This window comes from Staurois parvus, unplaced genomic scaffold (assembly GCF_062004578.1).
Source record: "Staurois parvus isolate SC_StPar_1 unplaced genomic scaffold, SC_StPar_1.0 ptg000031l, whole genome shotgun sequence".
NCBI lineage: Eukaryota > Metazoa > Chordata > Amphibia > Anura > Ranidae > Staurois > Staurois parvus.
Genome location: NW_028317827.1, coordinates 10,272,021 through 10,291,442, shown reverse-complemented (window position 1 = coordinate 10,291,442; position 19,422 = coordinate 10,272,021). Strand labels below are relative to the sequence as shown.

Below are 19,422 nucleotides of genomic sequence, written 5' to 3'. Positions count from 1 at the left end.
ATTTCATAATAATCTGGAACAGTCATTGTGATATTATATATCCAAGTACAACATTCATAATCCTGTGTCATCTCACACAAACCTGTCAAAGCAGCACTCATGCTTTCAATAGCTTATTCTTGCATCTCCAGCTGTTTTCTAATAGCTCTGGCTCGGTATTTAGCAACCCTATGTCCTTAGAGTTCCTCTCCAGTATATCATCAATAATGTTTGTGTAATTATTTATTTTGTTCATAAGTGTTATTCCTCATTCCGTGTAGGTAGAGAACCATGACCAAACCTTATCACCTGTAGAGAATAGATCTACCTTTTCTTGTTTGGTTTCCCTTCTCTGTCTCAGAGTTAGTTGGTGTTTTGGGAATGTACTGGCTTTTACCTGGTGTTCCTTTTGGTCTATAGCTGCCATAATTGGCACTAATTGGGCTACATAGCACCAGCCCTGGACATTACTCGGTATGCAAGGGTAACAGATCTTACCACAACAGATATAGGTATTGTTTCCCAAGGAGATCGGCAATTTTTGTAATGCAGAGCGAAATTCAGAGGTGACAACAAGTGTGAAATAAAAAAGAAGTTTTCCAAACATAGTTTTCCCCACATTGTCTTGCATCCCTTCTAAACTTTCATTCAGGGCTCTACCATTTACTTGCCAGAGTTTCACAGAAGAAGTTCCATCCCTCCTTCCAGGATCAGATATATTTAATATGGACTGAGAGCACATTCCCTTTCCTTTGTGGGAAGTATTCCCCAGTCTAAAACACCAATCGGAGAGTTGAGTGACTCCCAGAGTTGGAAAAGATATGGTGGCATTAGAAGTAATACTGGTCAAACCAATACTTACATTCCCTGTTATTAACAAAAATATTTTCACAGGAGCGGACAGAAGAGGAATTTCATATGTGCTAGGATGTAACTTACTACATATCCAACATTTATCATAACCTGACTTTTGAGCATAAGCATATTTTAACTGCATCATCAACATTTTTCCTGAAAAAGGATTGTTCTCTTCAAAACTTCTTTTTGACTTTCTTTCACTTTTGGTTATCTGGGTCTCATTTAAATCTAGTCCTTGACATCAGATACCTTTTATTAGGCCCAAGTCCTCAGGGCGATAAATACAGTTAGTTATGATCTATACTGGCAGGAAAAAAAGCACAGTCAGTGTGACCAATAGGACCCAGATCTTCAAAACACCATGAGGGGCAGTAAAAAATTTCATCTTCAGGGTCTTTTTCACCTACTTCACCCGCTCTTCGAGGATTTTCCTCTCATACTTCACCTCCTTTTTCCGTCTCGTGTTTCTCAGGTATTTGGTTCACCTTCTTCACTCGACTAGCATGGATCCAGAACTGGGAATTTTCCACCAGAACAGCCGTTCTGGTAACCGCTATCACCGTAGTAGGTGGTCCAAAGGGGTAGCCTTGCTTCTTGGCTTTAGCGAGTTGGCGTACCACTACGACATCTCCCACTTGTAAAGGGTATGTTGATTCCTGAAAAGATAAAGCAGAGGTGCGAGCAACATTTCTTTCAACCTGATCTAAAGTCTGAATCAATTTTCTCACATATTCTTCTTGTACCAGGTCAAGGTCCCCTCTTTCTAACATAAGTGGCTGTTTAGCCCAAGGAGTGGGGAACGGTCTTCCCATTAATATTTCAAAAGGAGATAATCCTGTAGTCTTATTAGGTGTCATTCTTACCTCTGCTAGAATTGCAGGTAACATCTTCTTCCAGTGGGTATAGGTTCCTCCAGTGACCTTCCTCAACTTATCCTTAATTGTTCTGTTCATCCTTTCTACTATACCCGAACTTTGAGGATGATAGGGAATATGAAATTTCCAATCTATCTTATGTACTTTTACCAGGTCTTGGCATACCTTGGCCACAACGGCTGGCCCGTTATCAGAATTTTTCTGCAGTGGACATCCCCATTTGGGTATTATCTCCTGTGTAAGAATTCTGACTACAGTTTGTGCATCTTCTTTATTAGTGACAAATGCTTCCACCCATCTGCTAAACATATCCACCATTACCAACAAAAACTCTTGCCTCTTTCCTGTTTTTGGCATGTGGGTAAAATCTATTTGTAAATGGGTGAAAGGTGTAGTTGGATACACTAGATGTTGGTGTTGTGGTTTCTTTGGGTTCTGTGGATTGTTCCTTATACATGTAATGCAACTGGAAACATATTCTTTCACCAACCTAGATAAACCTGTAATGTAAAAATCTTGCAATAATGTTTCACATGTCGTTTTCCATCCTCTATGTTCTAGACTGTGGTACTGTGCAATGCACAGTGGGGCATTTGACATGGGAATGCATGGTTTCCCCTCTAAGCACACTAGACCAGAAGCTGGATCTAGTTGTGCTCCAGAACCATTCCAGTCTGCTAGATCAACTTTTGTAGCAAATTTTTGTAAATCTGCATACATCTGGTCATGTGGTGTGGTTGTGACACCTGAAGTGAGCATAGACATCTGTTCACTGGCCACCTGTTGTAATGCAGCTTCCTTTGCTACCTTATCTGCTAATGCATTTCCTTTGGCAATATGATCTCTGCGATTTGTATGTGCCCTGCAATGAAGAATGGCTAATGTTTTTGGTAACTATATGGCTTTGAGTAGGCCAGATATCAAGGAAGAGTGAGATATGGTTTTGCCATCAGCAGCAATAAATCCTCTTCTCTCCCAAATGACCCCAAAATAGTGTACAGCACCATGAGCGTACTTGGAATCTGTGTAAATGTTGACATCCTGTCCTGCAAATAATTGACATGCTCTTGTAAGGGCAATCAGTTCGGCTGCTTGCGTTGACTGATATGGAATTGGCTTTGCCTCGAGTATTTTGTCAGAAAGTTGCACAATGGCATATCCTGTATGGTAAGTATTATCATTTGGCCTAGAGCAGAGCCATCTACAAACACATCTGGGGCCCCATCAAGAGCCACAGCTGAAATGTCGGGCCTAGGGGAAGTATCTTACTGTATGTGGGTTGTACAATTGTGTTCTGGTGCCACTTCATCCTGTTCTCCCTTTAGCCCCAGTAGGGCATTCAAAATTGGAGCAGGGTCTGAATTTGCTGAAGAATGTTTAATAATCAAGTTGGGATCAGATAGAAGAATCACTTCATATCCGCTCAACCTTTGTGCTGACATGTGTTGAGTGTGTATGTTTTTCAGTAGTAAGGACACTTGATGTGTGGTGTGTAGGGTAGTTTCATGTCCCAATGTGAAAGAAATTGCCATTTCCACCACCATCGCGCAGGATGCAACAGCTCTCAGACAAGCAGGCATGCCCTGAACCTGAGTTGGCACTACTTCGGAAAAAAAAGCTACAGGGCAGAGCCCGCCTCCATGTTCCTGAGCCAGGACCCCGCCATGATTGTACAATTTTCCATAGCATACAGATGAAACATTTTCTTATAGTCAGGTAGTCCAAGACCAGGGGCCGTTACCATAGCATTCTTCAGGTACACAAAGACATCAACCATTTCATTTGACCATGTGAGAATGTCAGGTGATTCTGAAAGTGTGGCAGACCTCAGTGTGATCATAAAATAAACAATCAGGTATCCATTGGCGGCAGTAGCCAATCATACCAAGAAAAGTTAGCATTTCCTTTTTTGTTTGTGGGCGGGGCAGACCCACGAGAGACGCAGCTCTTTTGTGACTGACATTCCTCTCACCATGACTTAGAGTAAAACCAAGGTATTCAACCTGTTTTTGGCACCATTGCAGTTTCTTTTTAGATGCTTTGTGACCATTCCCTGACAACCATTCTAACAGAGACCAACTATCCTGACTGGCCACCTGACTTAAACTACAAATTAATAGGTCATCCACATATTGTAGGAGGACCGAACCATTGGGAGGGGTCCAGGACCTCAGTGTGGTCTGGAGGGCAAGTGAGAAGACTGCAGGCGAATCTACAAAACCCTGGGGCATTCTACACCAGGTCATCTGGCGATTTTGGAGTATAAATACAAATAGCGCCCTCGTCTGGTGGTCCACAGGAACCGAAAAAAATGCATTTGTTAAATCAATCACTGTAAAATATTCTGCATCGGATGGAATGGAGGTGAGGAGTGATGGCATATCATGCACTATTGGGGCTATTGGAACCACCAAATTATTTATGGCCCTCAAATCTTGTACAAACCTGTAAGAGCCATCTGGCTTCTTAACAGGATTGATAGGTGTGTTGTAAGGAGAAACAGTTTCTTCTAAAATACCTGTCTCTAAAAATCTTTCCACTAGAGGAACAATCCCTTCCTCCATTTCGTGAATGGGTCTGTACTTCCCATGGCTTCTGTCCAGCCAGCCATACAATCCACCCAGGGATTTATTAAATAGTAATCTTTCCCACATACTCTGGCCACATAATCCTTACAATTTTCTCCCTTTTCTGGGGGACCTGGTGGGTAACTACCTCCTTGACCCATATTTAGACAGTGGATAAGATTATCTTACCTTATAATCTTATTTTGTTCCACACAACAAATTATTTTATACTTCTACGCGACAGAAAGAAAAAGCAAAAGACAGATAAACCAGAATCTGCGCCACAGACTTATTAACCTTTTGATAACTTCCCAAAAGTTATCTCTTCACTGTTCTACCAAAGGACAGTGTGTTCTACCAAAGAACAATTTCTTTTATGTTCTACCAAAGAACAATCTGTGTTTTACCAAAATCACTCTTTTTTATAGTGCACTATTTTGTAACTCTACCAAAGAGTTAAGTCTGCTTACCAAAAGCAGCTACAGGTTATCACGGGTCTATATAGACAATACAGAGTGATTCAAGACCTTCACTCAACACAGGGCAAGAAAGAGCTTTTAGTCATAAATGGATAAAAGGTTTACTTACCAAGTGAGGTGGGTGGTCATCTCGGGCCGAGCCCCCAGCTGAAAGGATGATTTTCTTATCCCCTCAGAGACCCCCGGTCTGTGGAGAGATTCCTGGTTTATCAGCAGAATTCTGGGAACACCCCTTGAACACGGAAATAATGGCAGCTTATGTTCAGAGATGTTCAAAGTTTATTAGACATTACTAAGATTATATAGGATACAGAAAAAATAAGGGAGGGGGGAGCGAGTTTCAAAACTGTAACTTGTAAGTTTCCATCATGAGCTAACTACATGAAACATGACATATACATTTCTTGGTATAAAATGTTTTTGCTAGCTTTCTGAGAAATAGCTGGCAAAGACAATGTCAGGGTCGTCTTATCATTGTTTATACTTTCTGGTGCAAGCTGAAACAGTTTCATTAAACTTCTAATATATCTGCAAAAATCTAACTTAATACTTAAAATGGCGTACATCAACAAAATGGAGGTTATCTAGATCCTTTCAGTGGCTGCATTCATTTTCTTTTTTAGGCTTTCTTTCTTCTATTTTTATCTGGTGATCTAAACAGTAAGTCTGTTGTTTTTCAAGCAAACAAGCTCTCCAGCATAATGTATTAGTTACAGAGATGAGACAAACCATTTAACACTAGCAGGTGTTCTTATGATGATCAGCATTTATTTATATAAAACCTTTATGCTAAAAGGAAAAATAGCTGTTTCCTGTAACTGGTTATAAAGTATTAGCTAGAGTTTAGCTTCGGTTTGTTAGTGTATTTAAATCTGCTAGTCCATATAACACTCCCCTTCCTCCAGACTGAAAATACTGCTGTCCAAAGGTGCTCATTTGCCCCTACATCCAGAGTAGGAATACTCTAATACAGGAGTTCTGTTACTGGCCAGATCACCAAGAGAAAAAATGCTTAAGAAAAGAAAACGAATGAAGTTGCCACATCTAATGGATGGTAAGCTGCAATATATTTAGGTTTACTACAGCTTTAACCTACCCTATTGACTCTAATGCGTTTTGCAAAAATTCCTCTTTATTATCACAGAAATTTCAAGGAAATGAACACGCTCAATTTTGCTCATCCCTACTGGAGTTACAGGAGGGGGAGAGCTAATGGTAGGCCCTACCAATTTTCTAATGTTCTCTAATATTCTAAAGAACAAACACAACTTGAAGTAGTTCCATGGGGACGGAAGGACCTGAAAAGTGTTATCAACCTCTTTATGGTATCCCTGTGATATGCAGTCCTAATACCCAGTGGGGGGGAAGATGAAACATCACCACATATAAGAAGGATTATAGCATATTTCTAGTAGTCTTTATGATACCCTGAACTCTCTCTGAATTATGGTTCATAATATGCAATAGAGTCAGACAGTGAACTCCCTCTGTACTCCAAGACCATTTGGTCTCTAGAGGAAATGAGAGGATTTTGCTGGAATCCTTGTCCACCACCTTCCTAGTTAGGTTGCTAGGATGTTATTTGTGGCTCCGTTGTAATGAGTGGAGCAGTTGTTGATTGCTTAGATCTGTTTTGTGTTTCACAGGCTGCAGATTTTATTGTTTCTCCCTGTATTCTAGAAGATTCTCGAAACATAGTGGGCTGGATGATCAAAAAGACAGTTTATGTTTATAGGACTTCAGCCAATCCCTGGGCATTATGCTCAGTAGGTGGCTGAAGGGCAGATAAATAGTCTGAGGCTTGGAACAGCCATGTGCTAAGTCCTGAGTCTAATCCCTGGGTCCCAGTCTGAGGGACTCTGTTCCTCTAGGCAGACTACTGGAGTTTCTGCATGTTCATCGAGGTCCCAGCTGTGGTATAGCTGGAGGGGCCTATTTCGAAATTTCTGGCGCCAATCAAGGGATTTCACCTAAAGACCCAGTCTGGAGAACTCATTGAAGAGTGTCGAGTGGAAGTTGAAAGGAGGCATTCAGCTGTCCAGTGGCATTGTGAGCATTAACATCTCCCTCACAGAAGAGTATCCAGTAAATACTGATAGGAGACCTGAGCTCAGGGTCCTAGTGACAGTGTGCCATCTCCCTTTGAGTGAAATTGTCCGTGGAAGCTCAAACTGAGTTAGCTTCTAGAAGGATTCAGTTCTGTCATCTGTACTTGCTGCTGAGACTGGTCAAGGAGGCTCAGCGAAGTGGAGTGTCCTCCTCAAAATATTCAGTCAATCTGGAGCATCCCATATCATCCTACACCCCATACAAGTTCTTCAGCAATAAAATTCTAAAAAGACATCCCCTAGAATGATTAATGAGCTGGAGTGAATGAATGAACTGTCACTGTGTACCTGCCTGCCTCTGCGCTTTTTTTTGGAACAAACCAGTTAAATTACAGCGGATCCTTCAGGGGTAGCGTACATTCAGACAAGTAGAGAAGGATGTGCTTCCCACTTCTCAACTTCTCTACAAGTGAATGTTGTTCAGGTCTATGTAGAAACAGCAAGGGACTCCAGCAACCACCTGGCTCACATTTAGTAATGAGGGGACCCTAAGTCCCAGGGTGCTTGTGCAACTGTACACTCGCACGATTGGTTTGCTTGTCCAGACATACAACTGGAATGCAAAGAAAAGGCAGCATTCCTTATCTCGATACTTCATCAGGGTCACAATATTGAAACTATAAAAATTAGATTGTCAGACAAATAAGTAAGATATTTAGAAGAAGAGGATACAAACTGCAGCCTGAACTTTTCTTTCATAGGAGGTTTCCAAAGCCAATCATAAGAAGGGTAAAATGAGGGTAAAATAAATTATCTATTCAGTATGTGTTTCTGCTGTATGTTAAATCTGCTTGTGTTGAAGTTGCCATGTAATAAAGCCCTACAAAACCTAGTCACGGTTAGGCCCCAGTTACAGAATCTGCTTTGCTCAGCAGGGGATCTGTCCATTGATCCCCTGCTGATCAGAGCAGAGTGGGCAGATGACAGGTCCATGTCCACTCAGTTTATGTAGAACGGACAGAACTCTGATCTATGGGCAACCGGGTGTAAATGGACAGCTCTCCAATTTGATCTGTCTTAACGAGGATAATGAATCCCCTTCAGTTTGTTTTTAGTGGCCCAGATTCGAGATAGGCAGGTGTAATAGGACACAAGTCTGTTTACATCCACTGGTCCATGGAGCCGAATAGACCATTGGACAATAGATCAGGTCCACCTGGAAAACTGACAGGCAGACCTGATCGGATTGGTCATGTGAAAGAGGCAAAAAAAAACATTTTAGGGTAAGTTTCAGCAGTACCTGCACATTATCCACATGTTCAATCTCTGTATAGGCACTGCGAGTACAGAAAAACACTTGTTGGTTTGCTGGAAATCCAGAGAGCTCCTGGCAACACTGCCGCTGTTCCATTAAGATCACAAGCAGTGTTGTTAGCCCTGCTTGAGTCCTCCCTGCTAAACTACAGAACACTTCCCACTCATCTCCATAAAGGGGTGAGGTGTTCTGTAATCCAGCAGAGGAAAACTCCGGCTAGGAACACTGCTGATTTCATAGCAGCAGAGGCAGTGTTGCCAGCTCACTACAAGAAGTAGCTGGAATTCTGTCAGGATCAGTCAGTATTTTTTTTGTACTTGCAGCTTTCCTAGCAAAACACATATTGCAGAAATGTACTGAATATGTTTTTCATTTTGCCTAGATATATATTTTAAAGATCACAGACATGTACAGTAATGAGAAATCAGTTTTGAGAATTGCTGACTTGTCTGCCTATACTGCAGGGGGTATTAGTAAACTTTATATTGGGAATATTTGACAACTGGCAATATTTTTCCCTCTGAGAATAACACAGAGCGTGCTCTATTTTATCTACCAAATAAAGGATCTGACTGTTAGATCAGTCTGTTCTCGGAATAGAATGAGCAGATCCTAAGGGTGTCTGTACTAATTTTTCCATAGTCAAGTCATGGCAAGTTTGGCCTTGAATGGAAAATCTACTGATGTGATCGGCAGTAATGTTCAAATGTTACAAACAAAACTCAGTAGTAAGGCATCATTCATACGGGGTATACTAAACCGTATGTCCACGGAGGGCCTTGTTTATCTGCATGGGGTTCGCAGGTCTTCCTTGCATCCCCATGCAGGCAGTCTCATTGAAGCCAATTGGGATCCAGTGATAAAATATATATACCTGATAATAGGTTGAAGCTCGAAAGGGTCATGGGAACAGCTCATTTTCAGGATGTGCCACATTTGGATCGATTACTGATCAGTGTACTGGAGGTCCATTTCCAGGAATGCCCAATTAGAGCCCATTTCACAGTGGAGGTCATTGGGGTATCTTTTCATTTCCTGCAGTGGATAAGACACATGGCTTGGAGGGATTTCCATACAGAGCCTGTTTATTTCTTGCTCCTGGTAAGTGCATAGTGGTGGAGGATTGTCACAGATGTCACTTCACATCGCTGATCACCATTGATTTTCACATCACTGTTGGACACTAAAATTTCCTTTGGACTTTATGATTTAAATATTGGATATTAGTTCACATAATTATTTTTGTTCATATATTAGCGCTGCACCTTTATATGTGGGATGCAGTGGATGCATGGATACAGCTGCTGCTCCCAATCTGACATCTGTGCGGGTGCGAGTGCACAGCCCCGTTTGCACCCAGCACTGTACTTATTTATGTTTAAAGTTCAATATGATAGTCCTGTCAATAACAATTGTCTCTATTGTCATTGTAAGAAAACATACAACAAAATTTACATTCCAAGAATGGCACATTACATAGTTAACACAGTTATACAATAATAAATTCTAAATAAACATACAGTTGTGTCCAAAATTATTCAACCCCCACTGAAATTGAGTGTTTTGGCCAGTTTGACATTGCTTTTGATCATTCAGTCATCTTGCTTACATTTACATTAAAGAGGCACTTGTAGGTCAGACAAATATAACATAACAGTTATAATGAAATAACCACAAATGTCTTTTCTGTGCTCACAGCATTATCAGTTTTATTCAACCCCCAAGTGACATTCAATCTTAGTACTTAGTACAGCATCCTTTTACAGTTATAACAGCTTTTAAACGTGAAGCATAGCTTGACACAAGTGTCTTGCAGCGATCTACGGGTATCTTCGCCCATTCTTCATGGGCAAAGGCCTCCAGTTCAGTCACATTCTTAGGCTTGCGCACTGCAACTGCTTTCTTTAAGTCCCACCAGAGGTTCTCAATCGGATTTAAGTCTGGTGACTGCGATGGCCACTCCAAAATGTTCCAGCCTTTCCTCTGCAACCATGCTCTAGTGGACTTGGAGGTATGCTTGGGATCATTGTCCTGTTGAAAGGTCCAACGTCTCCCAAGCCTCAGGTGTGTGACGGACTGCATCACGTTTCCATCCAATATCTCCTGGTACTGAAGAGAATTCATGGTACCTTGCACACGCTGAAGCTTCCCTGTACCTGCAGAAGCAAAACAGCCCCAAAGCATGATTGACCCTCCACCATGCTTCACAGTAGGCAAGGTGTTCTTTTCATCATAGGCCTTGTTCTTCCTCCTCCAAACATAGCGTTGATCCATGGGCCCAAACAGTTCTAATTTTGTTTCATCAGTCCACAGAACACTATCCCACAACTTTTGTGGTTTGTCCACATGGCTTTTGGCATACTGCAGTCGACTCTTCTTATTCTTTGGAGACAGCAAGGGGGTACGCCTGGGAGTTCTGGCACGGAGGCCTTCATTACGCAGTGTGCGTCTTATTGTCTGGGCTGAAACTTCTGTACCCACATCTGACAAATCTTTTCTCAGTTCCTCAGCAGTCACACGGGGACTTCTCTCCACTCTACGCTTCAGGTAGCGCACAGCAGTCGAAGTCAGCATCTTCTTTCTGCCACGACCAGGTAGCGTTTCAACAGTGCCCTTTGCCTTGAATTTGCGAATGATGCTTCCTAAGGTGTCTCTTGGTATGTTTAACATCTTTGCAATCTTCTTATAGCCATTGCCCTTCCTGTGAAGAGAAATCACCTCTTCTCTTGTCTTCCTGGACCATTCTCTTGCCTTCACCATGTTTGTAACCACACCAGTAAATGTCTAGAAGGAGCTGAGTATCACAGTCATTTTAAAGCTGCCTAATTGGTGCTTATTATGCTTGATTGCTGCTCGGTGACATCCACAGGTGTTTTCAATACCTGATGGAAAGCACCTGTATGAACCTCTGTTCTTCAGAGTGGTAGTCTTTAAGGGGTTGAATAATTGTGGCAATGAAGAAACCACATAAGAACCATTTACTACTGTATTACATAAACAATTGATGTCATTTTAGTTGCATTTGGGTAGTTACAACGTCCTTGTAGGATTTGATTCTGAATACAATTCCAAATGTACACTATAGTCCCTAAACCCCTTTACAGCATTGGGGGTTGAATAATTTTGGACACAACTGTAATTATTAATAAAAGCTGTATAAAAGACAGTTGACATATTATTCAAAATAACCGATTACTCTCATAAAGCAATTGATTCAATAGGAGCAGAACTGCCTTATTTAAGTGATAGACAACCAACACACACACAGACATAGGTTCCCACTGAGCTGTTTGGGACCGATACACCTATGTAATTATAGGCTGAAGGCATATCCTCATTTTGGATTCCCAGATCTGCCCCTTGGTGCTCTTGTACTGGTGTGCTGATCTATGCTATCTGATCTGCTAGTACATCTGCAAGATACATTCTGTAATTTATATCTTATGCATGTAATATAGTCTTCTCTCTTGTTAAAATTAGATACATGTGAAAAATTCATACTGCAGGCTACATTGATTTTGTGATCGCTCTTTACAGCAGAGTGCACATTCCCTGCTCTTCTATAGTGTGTGTTAAACTTGAATGTGTCAGAGATGTATTAGCAGTGGGATTCTCTCCAGCTTTAGCTACGCCAAGGCCCTCATACCACTGTGGAATTGCTATAGTTACCAGCTGCCCCTGATCTTTAGGGGCAGTTCTATGTTCTGGAGATTTATCAGTGAAAAATAGTCCTGCTTTTCAGCTCAGCTTAACCCTTTTGTGACGAGGAGGGGTCATCCATTCCTAGATGCACAGGCCAAATTTAGCAGCATCTGTATGTGTCAGTTACTTAGAAATAAACCTCTGTGACTACTTTGCTTACTTAAAAAAATTACTAATTGTTTAAACATTTACAGCTTTTAATTAGTTATATGGAATATGTTGTATTAAATACTTTGGTTTGGATTTTTATTATAAGCTGACAAATGGACAAAAATGTGAAAAAAACAGCTTATGATAAAATTCTATTTAAAAAAATGAAATAAAAAAAGTTTAAAAATAAAATATAATTTTATTTTTTGCACTGAAAGAGATTTACCCCAGGTTCACATCTGTGCGGGTGGTGCCACTGCGGATCCGCAGGAAAATCCGTGCAGCCGCACATTCAAACCACACACAAAAAAGCCTATGAAAGGTACCAGGGGCATCTAATGGGGCCCCCTACTGACCCCAGGCCCTCGGGGTCAGTCCGCCAGTCCAGTCCGCCAGTCCAGTCCGCCCCTGGCTCTAACATAACTAGTGGCCAGCATGGGTTCCAGTCGCTTGTTCTGCTTGCGGACATATCCTCAGCACTGAGCATCATGCTTGAAAAATGTAATATAGAGATTGTTTGCGGAGGTTTAATAAAGAATGCAATTAGGAACTATTATATGTTCACGGTGTTATAGATATGCATTTTTTAGAAATGCCTTGTTAATTTGTGGTGGTTGCCAACATATTTCTACATGGGGGAAGCCATATGTATCCATTATACAGTGTATGCATGATTTGCTTCCTGCTTAGTAGTATTGCACTGTGCAAGTGTTTCCTCGCTTCCCCTTCTCAATGTATGCCTGTAGAATACAACAATAGAATTTCTGTCACAGAAGTCATTAAAAAGATTATCTAAACCTAAAAAGAAACGTAATATATTTCAACTTACTAGTCCTTAGATGTAGCAATAGTAGAATGTTCACGCCCCAATATATAGATTCCCAACATTATTGGGGTTATTCTGTCTGCTGCCCCATTGGAAGTCCAAGCACATTTCAGATTTTGAAAAATCATTAGTCCTTAGATGCTTAGATTTGTTGGTTTAATGCGGATCACTCTTCAGAGACCAAAGCAAATGTGCACAGGCCCTAAGTTCAAACAAAAAGTGAAAAGGTCCGTGTCCGTTTTCCATATTTTTTGGATGGGAGGAAAAAAGATGTAAACGGAGCACATCTGCATTTCCCTGCCCATAAACCTAACATGGGTCCACTAAGCAATGTGAGAAAAACTGAAAGGACACAGACGGCATAAAATTACATTCATTTCCATATGGCTCCAAGTCAGCAGGGGATCTGTTTACGGATCCCCAACTAACTAGAATGGACACCAACCAAAATGTGAAAATTGTTACAATACAATATGAAATGTTTACTTATGTAAAATAGTGTAGAGCTTCCTTTTAAGAATGTGACAAAAATCCTTCCACACTATTCATGTTCTCTTGTCTTGAAAGTATGACTAATTTCAAACCTTTTTTTTTGCTTTGGATAGAATGGAGAAGGATTTGAGTACCTGTCAGGTTTTGTTGCTGTCTACACCCCTGTTAGAGAAATTCGCCCTCTATAATGGGTCTGATTACCATTATCACTGAGAGTGAAAGTGAAAGAAAATTCTAAATTTTGGGTTGTCACCAGAACAGGAATAGAGGGGAGATCTTCCAATGGGGTCACTAGCTCTGGTGACAACCAGGGATTCCCTCACTTTGGAGGGATTGCCTCACTTACAGCTTTGGCTATGGGACAGGAAGTGAAGGGAAATCTCCCCAATGGCACAAAGATGGCAGCATAACCTGACAAGTGTTATAACTCTGCCTTACCCTATTCAAAATTTTAAAAAATGTTTTGGTTTTAGTTTTATTTAAAGTATTAGTTCACCTTTACAGAAAATCTATTAACTCTTCTAATTCTAAAATATATGTGCTAGAGGTCGATTTGAAGAAAAGACAGATATGGTTTGACCAGTTTGCATTCTACTGTTTTGTGACAGATATAGCAAGTCCGAGGAGCTGGGAGAGAGAAGGTCATGGGCTACATGAGAGTACAACCCATCACACAACATTGAACAATGTGACCTGGGGAATGGGAGAAGCCGACAATGATCTGACTTACAGTGAGGTGGAGCACAGACTTGACCTTATTCAGGAGCAGATGAACAGGTAAGGAAAAAGTGAAAATTCTCATATAAGATACTATGGAAGTCTGTTTACATCATATCTTTGTAGTATTACTCATTTGTGTCCATTCTCATCATTTGTGTAGCTAGCAGTAGTTAGTCACATTTAGCTAGACTTGTTCCATAATGTTGAAGGCATTTGTTAGCTTCTCCAAGCCACTTGAGTGTCAGGAAGATACCCCAGCATTTGTATTCATGTGGAATGTGTTGAGGCAGATGTTAATTATCCAAGATCAGGATGGGAGGTGAAAATGTTGTAGAACCACCATTTTCTAATAAATAATACTACCTTTGGTGTCTGCATAGGTATTAATCTTTTGACTCACATGGCTGAAGGTGTGAGTTGTCATTGTTAGAAGTAAAGAAGTGTCTTGGATAAGCTACAAAACATTTTCAACACTATAAAACAAGCCCAGTTGAATGTGATTAAATACCACTAGATATACTCTGAACTGGATAAATGAGAATGTTCATAGACATATCGTCATTTATGTCTTTCCGGAAAATGCATTATTGTTAATATATAATTTCTGCCCCAGTGGAGCTTACATGCTAAACTCTCTGCTCCAGGCATACAAACATGCCACATTAGGAGAATGAATTCCTTTGGTGTAACAATGCATGCAGTCAGCATATACTTTTTTACGCCTGATGTATTTATTCAGTGTTCTAGAATGTCAAACCAAAGAGAATTGACTAGAGGTGAACCAAAGGGAAATTACAGCTTAACTCCAGGCAAACAATGTAATATTCAGTCAAAATACATATATGACAACCGTTTTCCATTCCAAATGATTTCTAGTTTAATGTAGCGAATTGTGCGATCCTGGCACCCCTGTCAGCCAGCATAGCTGAGTCCTGGACCATCCTGCCAACTAGAGGGCAGATAAGGACTACAGTCTGGTTAAGGACAAACCCTACCTTGGGACTGGACAATGAAGGAACAGTAACACCCCGTTGAAGTCATCCCTCTGTTCTGCTCAGTGCAAAGCATTAGAGCCTGGCTCGGTTAGAGCGCTGACCTTTTCTTTCCCTTCCCAATCTAATTGCTGCTGTGTAGGGAATTACAAGAGACCAATATCAAGAAAAGTTCAGATATTTATGATATTTGTAAGCAAAGATATAGATGGTGGATTTGACCAGATAAAAAATATACTTGAATTAGGTTTGTTATATCTGTATAGAGTTCAACTTTTCTCTCCAAACCCAGCTTTGATTGTGCTCCTGAAACCCCTCTTGACAGATTAGGTTGGAAGTGTTGATTAAGAATATGAAAACAAGGCTGGGGTATCCAGTATTTGGCATTCGGGGGTTATCTATTTCATGCATGCTACTATCCAAGCCACAGAGTCAACCTTTCCCAGCAGATAGCAGCCTAGAACCAGAATAAATCGTCAGGTTTCCGTAGCAAGGGTCACATCTACAGACTGTATAATTTTCATCTCTGAACTTCCTCTATCCCATAATTTTCTGTAGAAGCTGACATGTATTGTCATGGTGTATTTATAAGATATCAAAACCATTCCGTACAAGCAGTAGCAATACTATGGAAGTTCTAATATCATAAGTCTGTGAAGGTTCTCATTTATCTTGGCCATTATATACAGTCATGGCCCAAAATACTGGCACCCCTACATTTCTATCAGATAATGCACTACTTCGCCCAGAAAACTGTTGCAATTACAAATGTTTAGGCATTCTCATGTTTATTTCTTTTGTTTGTATTGGTATGACACAAAAAAAGTGGAGAAACAAAAAGCCAAATCTGACACATTCCATGCACAACCCCAAAAATGGACTGGACAAAATTATAGGCACCCTCAATTTAATATTTGGTAGCACACCCCTTGGAAAAAATAACTGAAATCAATTACTTCCTGTAACCATCAATGAGTTTCTTACACCTCTTTACTGGAATTTTGGACCAGTCTTTCACCAACTGCTCCAGGTCTCTCAGATTGGAAGGGTTCCTTTATCCAACTGCAGTTTTGAGATTTCTCCACAGGTGTTCTATGGGACTCATTTCTGGCCATGTCAGTACTCTCCAGCCCTTTGCCTGAAACCATTTCTGGGTGCTGACACTGGGCCCTGCATTGCACCCCAGAATTCTTTGGTAGTCTTTCGATTTCATAATGCACATGGACAAGACATCCAGTGCCTGAAGCAGCAAAGCAACCCCAAAACATCAGTGAACCGCCACCATGTTTCACTGTAGGGACTGCATTCTTTTCTTTAAAGGCCACATTTCTTTTTCTGAAAACAGTAGAATGATGGGCTTTACCAAAAAGCTGTAACTTTGTTTCATCTGTCCATTGAAGGATTTTGGCTTGATCAGGTAAGTTTTGGCAAACTCCAATCTGCCTTTTTTATGTTTCTGTGTCAGCAGTGGGGTCCTCCTTGGTCTCCCACCATAGTATCCCTTTTCATTCAAATGGCGACTTATAGGATGAGCTGACACAGTTGTACCCTGTGCCTAAAGGTCACTAGAATTTGTCTGGAAGTTCATCAAGGTTCTTTATCCACCATTCAGACAATCCTTCATTGCAGTTTTTGATCAATTTTTCTCTTTCATCCAAGTCCAGAGAGATTAGCTACAGTACCATGCGCTGCAAATGTCTTGACAATGTTGCGCACAGTGGACATAGGAACACTAAGATCTCCGGAGATGGACTTGTAACCTTGAGGTTGTCCAAGCTTTTCTCCAATTTTGTTTTCAAATCCTCAGAAAAGTCTTTGCTGCTCTTTCTCTTCTTCATGCTCCATGTGGCACACAGAGACACACAGAAAGGAGTCAATTTTTCACCATTTTAACTGGTTGCCGGTGTGATTTCTATATTGTCAGCACATGTTAATTGATACAGGTGAGTTTACTTACTAAGTACAGAAGCATCACAAACTTTAAATACAATTACGTTTTACAATTTTGAGAAGCTGCCAATAATTTTGTCCAGTCCATTTTTGGGGTTTTGCTTGAAATGTGTCAGATTTGGCTTTTTGTTTCTACATTTTTTCGTGTCATGCCAATACAAACAAAAGACATAAACATGAAAATGCTGAAACATTTTGTAATTGCAACAACTTTCTGAGCGAAGTGATACATTATCTGCCAGAAATGCAGGTGTGCCAATATTTTTGGCTATGATAGTATCTAGTTGTAGTTGGTAACATTCAACTGAACTTGTCCTGTAATGTTGAAGACATTTTGAAGCTGCTTTAAGCCACTTCTTCAGTACCAGTTATCTACAAAAGCCTTTAACATTACAAATCAAGTCCAATTTATTGTGACTAACTACTAATATAAATAATAATAGCATTGTAACCTATTCAGACTTCTCGTTTTTCCAGTAAAACTGTGTCTTGAAATAGAGGGTAAAGTAGAACTAAAGGCAAAACTTTTTTTTTTTTTCATTTTTGATAGTGTAAGAAAGGGTTATAACCCCAGTAACTCTTCTTTTACATCTATGTTTCATTGGGGAGGTTTTACTTCCTTTCCTGTCCCAAAGCCAAAACAGGAAGTGGGAGCAATTCCCTCCAAAGTGAGAGAATCCTGGGGTGTCACCAGAACTAGTATCCCCATTGGAAGGTTTTCCCTCTATTACTGTTTTGGGGACAACCCAAAACTTGGGATTTTCTTTTACTTTCACTTCCGATGATAACAGTAAACCAGACAAAGATATATAGATATATGCTAATTAGAAATTAATTAAAGACTGAAATTAAAGACTGATATATTTATATATATATATATATATATATATTTTAATAATGCTTGACTATGCATACAGCCTATAGCACATGCATGACTTGTCTATGGGCAGTGGGTGGCTAAGATCATAGCAAAATTCTCAGAACATTAGATGACTTGATTAATGTCCTTCAATATAAAATTACTTCAAAATTTATTTAATATTTTGTTTGCTTTTAACATTGAATTTTGGAACAAATGGACTTTCCTGAATGAAAACCAATGGGGTGGATTTACTAACGGCAAATAGACTGTGCACTTTGCAAGTGCAGTTGCTCCAGAGCTTAGTACATGAGCAGAAGCTCTGCTGACTTCCATCATCCAATCATGTGCCAGCAAAAATTCTGTTTTCTATTTTACTTTCCTTGCATGTGATTGGGTATTCTTTGCAAAGTAAAATTTTACCTCGTTGATTAAGCTCTGGGGCAACTGCACTTGCAAAGTGCACAGTCTAGTTGCAGTTTATACATCAACCCCAATGCTAGAACTTTGTTCTTTCAGGAAGAATTTTCTATCCTGCTCCTTCAGATTTTCTCATCACTGCAGTCGAAAACTAAGATGAATTTGACCTCATTAGTGATTAGAAAAACAAATGAACGTTCTTAAAATGAAACATTTCAAACAAACTTCTGCTAGTGTATGATCAGTTCAGTGCACTGTGTAAAGATGGGAATGACAATTTACAGGGAAGATTAAGTCATATTGTCAGGGTGGTAAAATGGGTCAATGTCACCTTAGATTTAATGCCTCAAATGATGATCATTCAAGAGACTGAGCTCCAAATACATTGCTGTATCTTCATTATAAGAAAATAGTTTAATTAATGATCACATTTAAATATTTAGTCCTGTCACTGATCTTTCTGATTTTGTATATCACATAAGAACTACACTATTTAAGTGTGCAAAGTATCAGTTTAAAGGAATGAGCAGTCTTGCAGGGATAGGTAAATCAAAAAGTAAAATTAGGGCTGAAATACCGTTTTTATTTATTTTATTTATTTATTTTTAATGAAAATGCTGCATGGGCTTCCTTGTGGGATGGTTGCTTGAGGTGATTGTAGCCGTATTAGTGCATTTGCGACAGAAACAATTGAGTACTGTCCGTGATACTTTTTTTATTTGCACTAACATACAATTTTGAGGACAAGCTTTCGGGGTCCAAGGTCCAAACAGTACTAACATTTGTGGGATGGTTAAAAGCCTTGACATGGTATTTTTGCCGAAACTGACCTTTAATTAGCTGAGGCAGTAAATTTCTGCCTGACCCTCTACTGCAGACTCTCTGATACACCTGTGAGTGTTTTAAAGTATAGCTAAAGCCAAAACTTTTAGTTTTGAATAGAGTAGGAAATGCCTAAAGCTGAACCCTAGACACAGAAACTTTTTAAAATACACTATATTGCCAAATGTATTGGGACACCCTTCCAAATCATTGGATTCGGGTGTTCCAATCGCCTCCTTTCCCACAAGTGTATAAAATCAGGCACCTAGGCAAGCAGACTGCTTCTACAAACATTTGTGAAAGAATGGGTCGCTCTCAGGAGCTCAGTGAATTCAAGCGAATGACAAGAAAACCGAAAAATTGACAGG

General features: G+C 40.1%; 1 protein-coding gene across 2 annotated transcripts in view; it reads left to right on the top strand.

Annotated features, from left to right (window-relative positions):
- Positions 1-19,422, top strand: part of KCNH7 (potassium voltage-gated channel subfamily H member 7) — a 527,395-nt gene that overhangs the window by 490,207 nt on the left and 17,766 nt on the right. For both annotated transcript variants that reach the window (XM_089660084.1, XM_089660093.1), the window contains exon 14: positions 13,900-14,068. In XM_089660084.1, the coding sequence (XP_089516210.1) occupies positions 13,900-14,068 (169 nt within the window). The remainder of the gene's footprint in view (positions 1-13,899; positions 14,069-19,422) is intronic.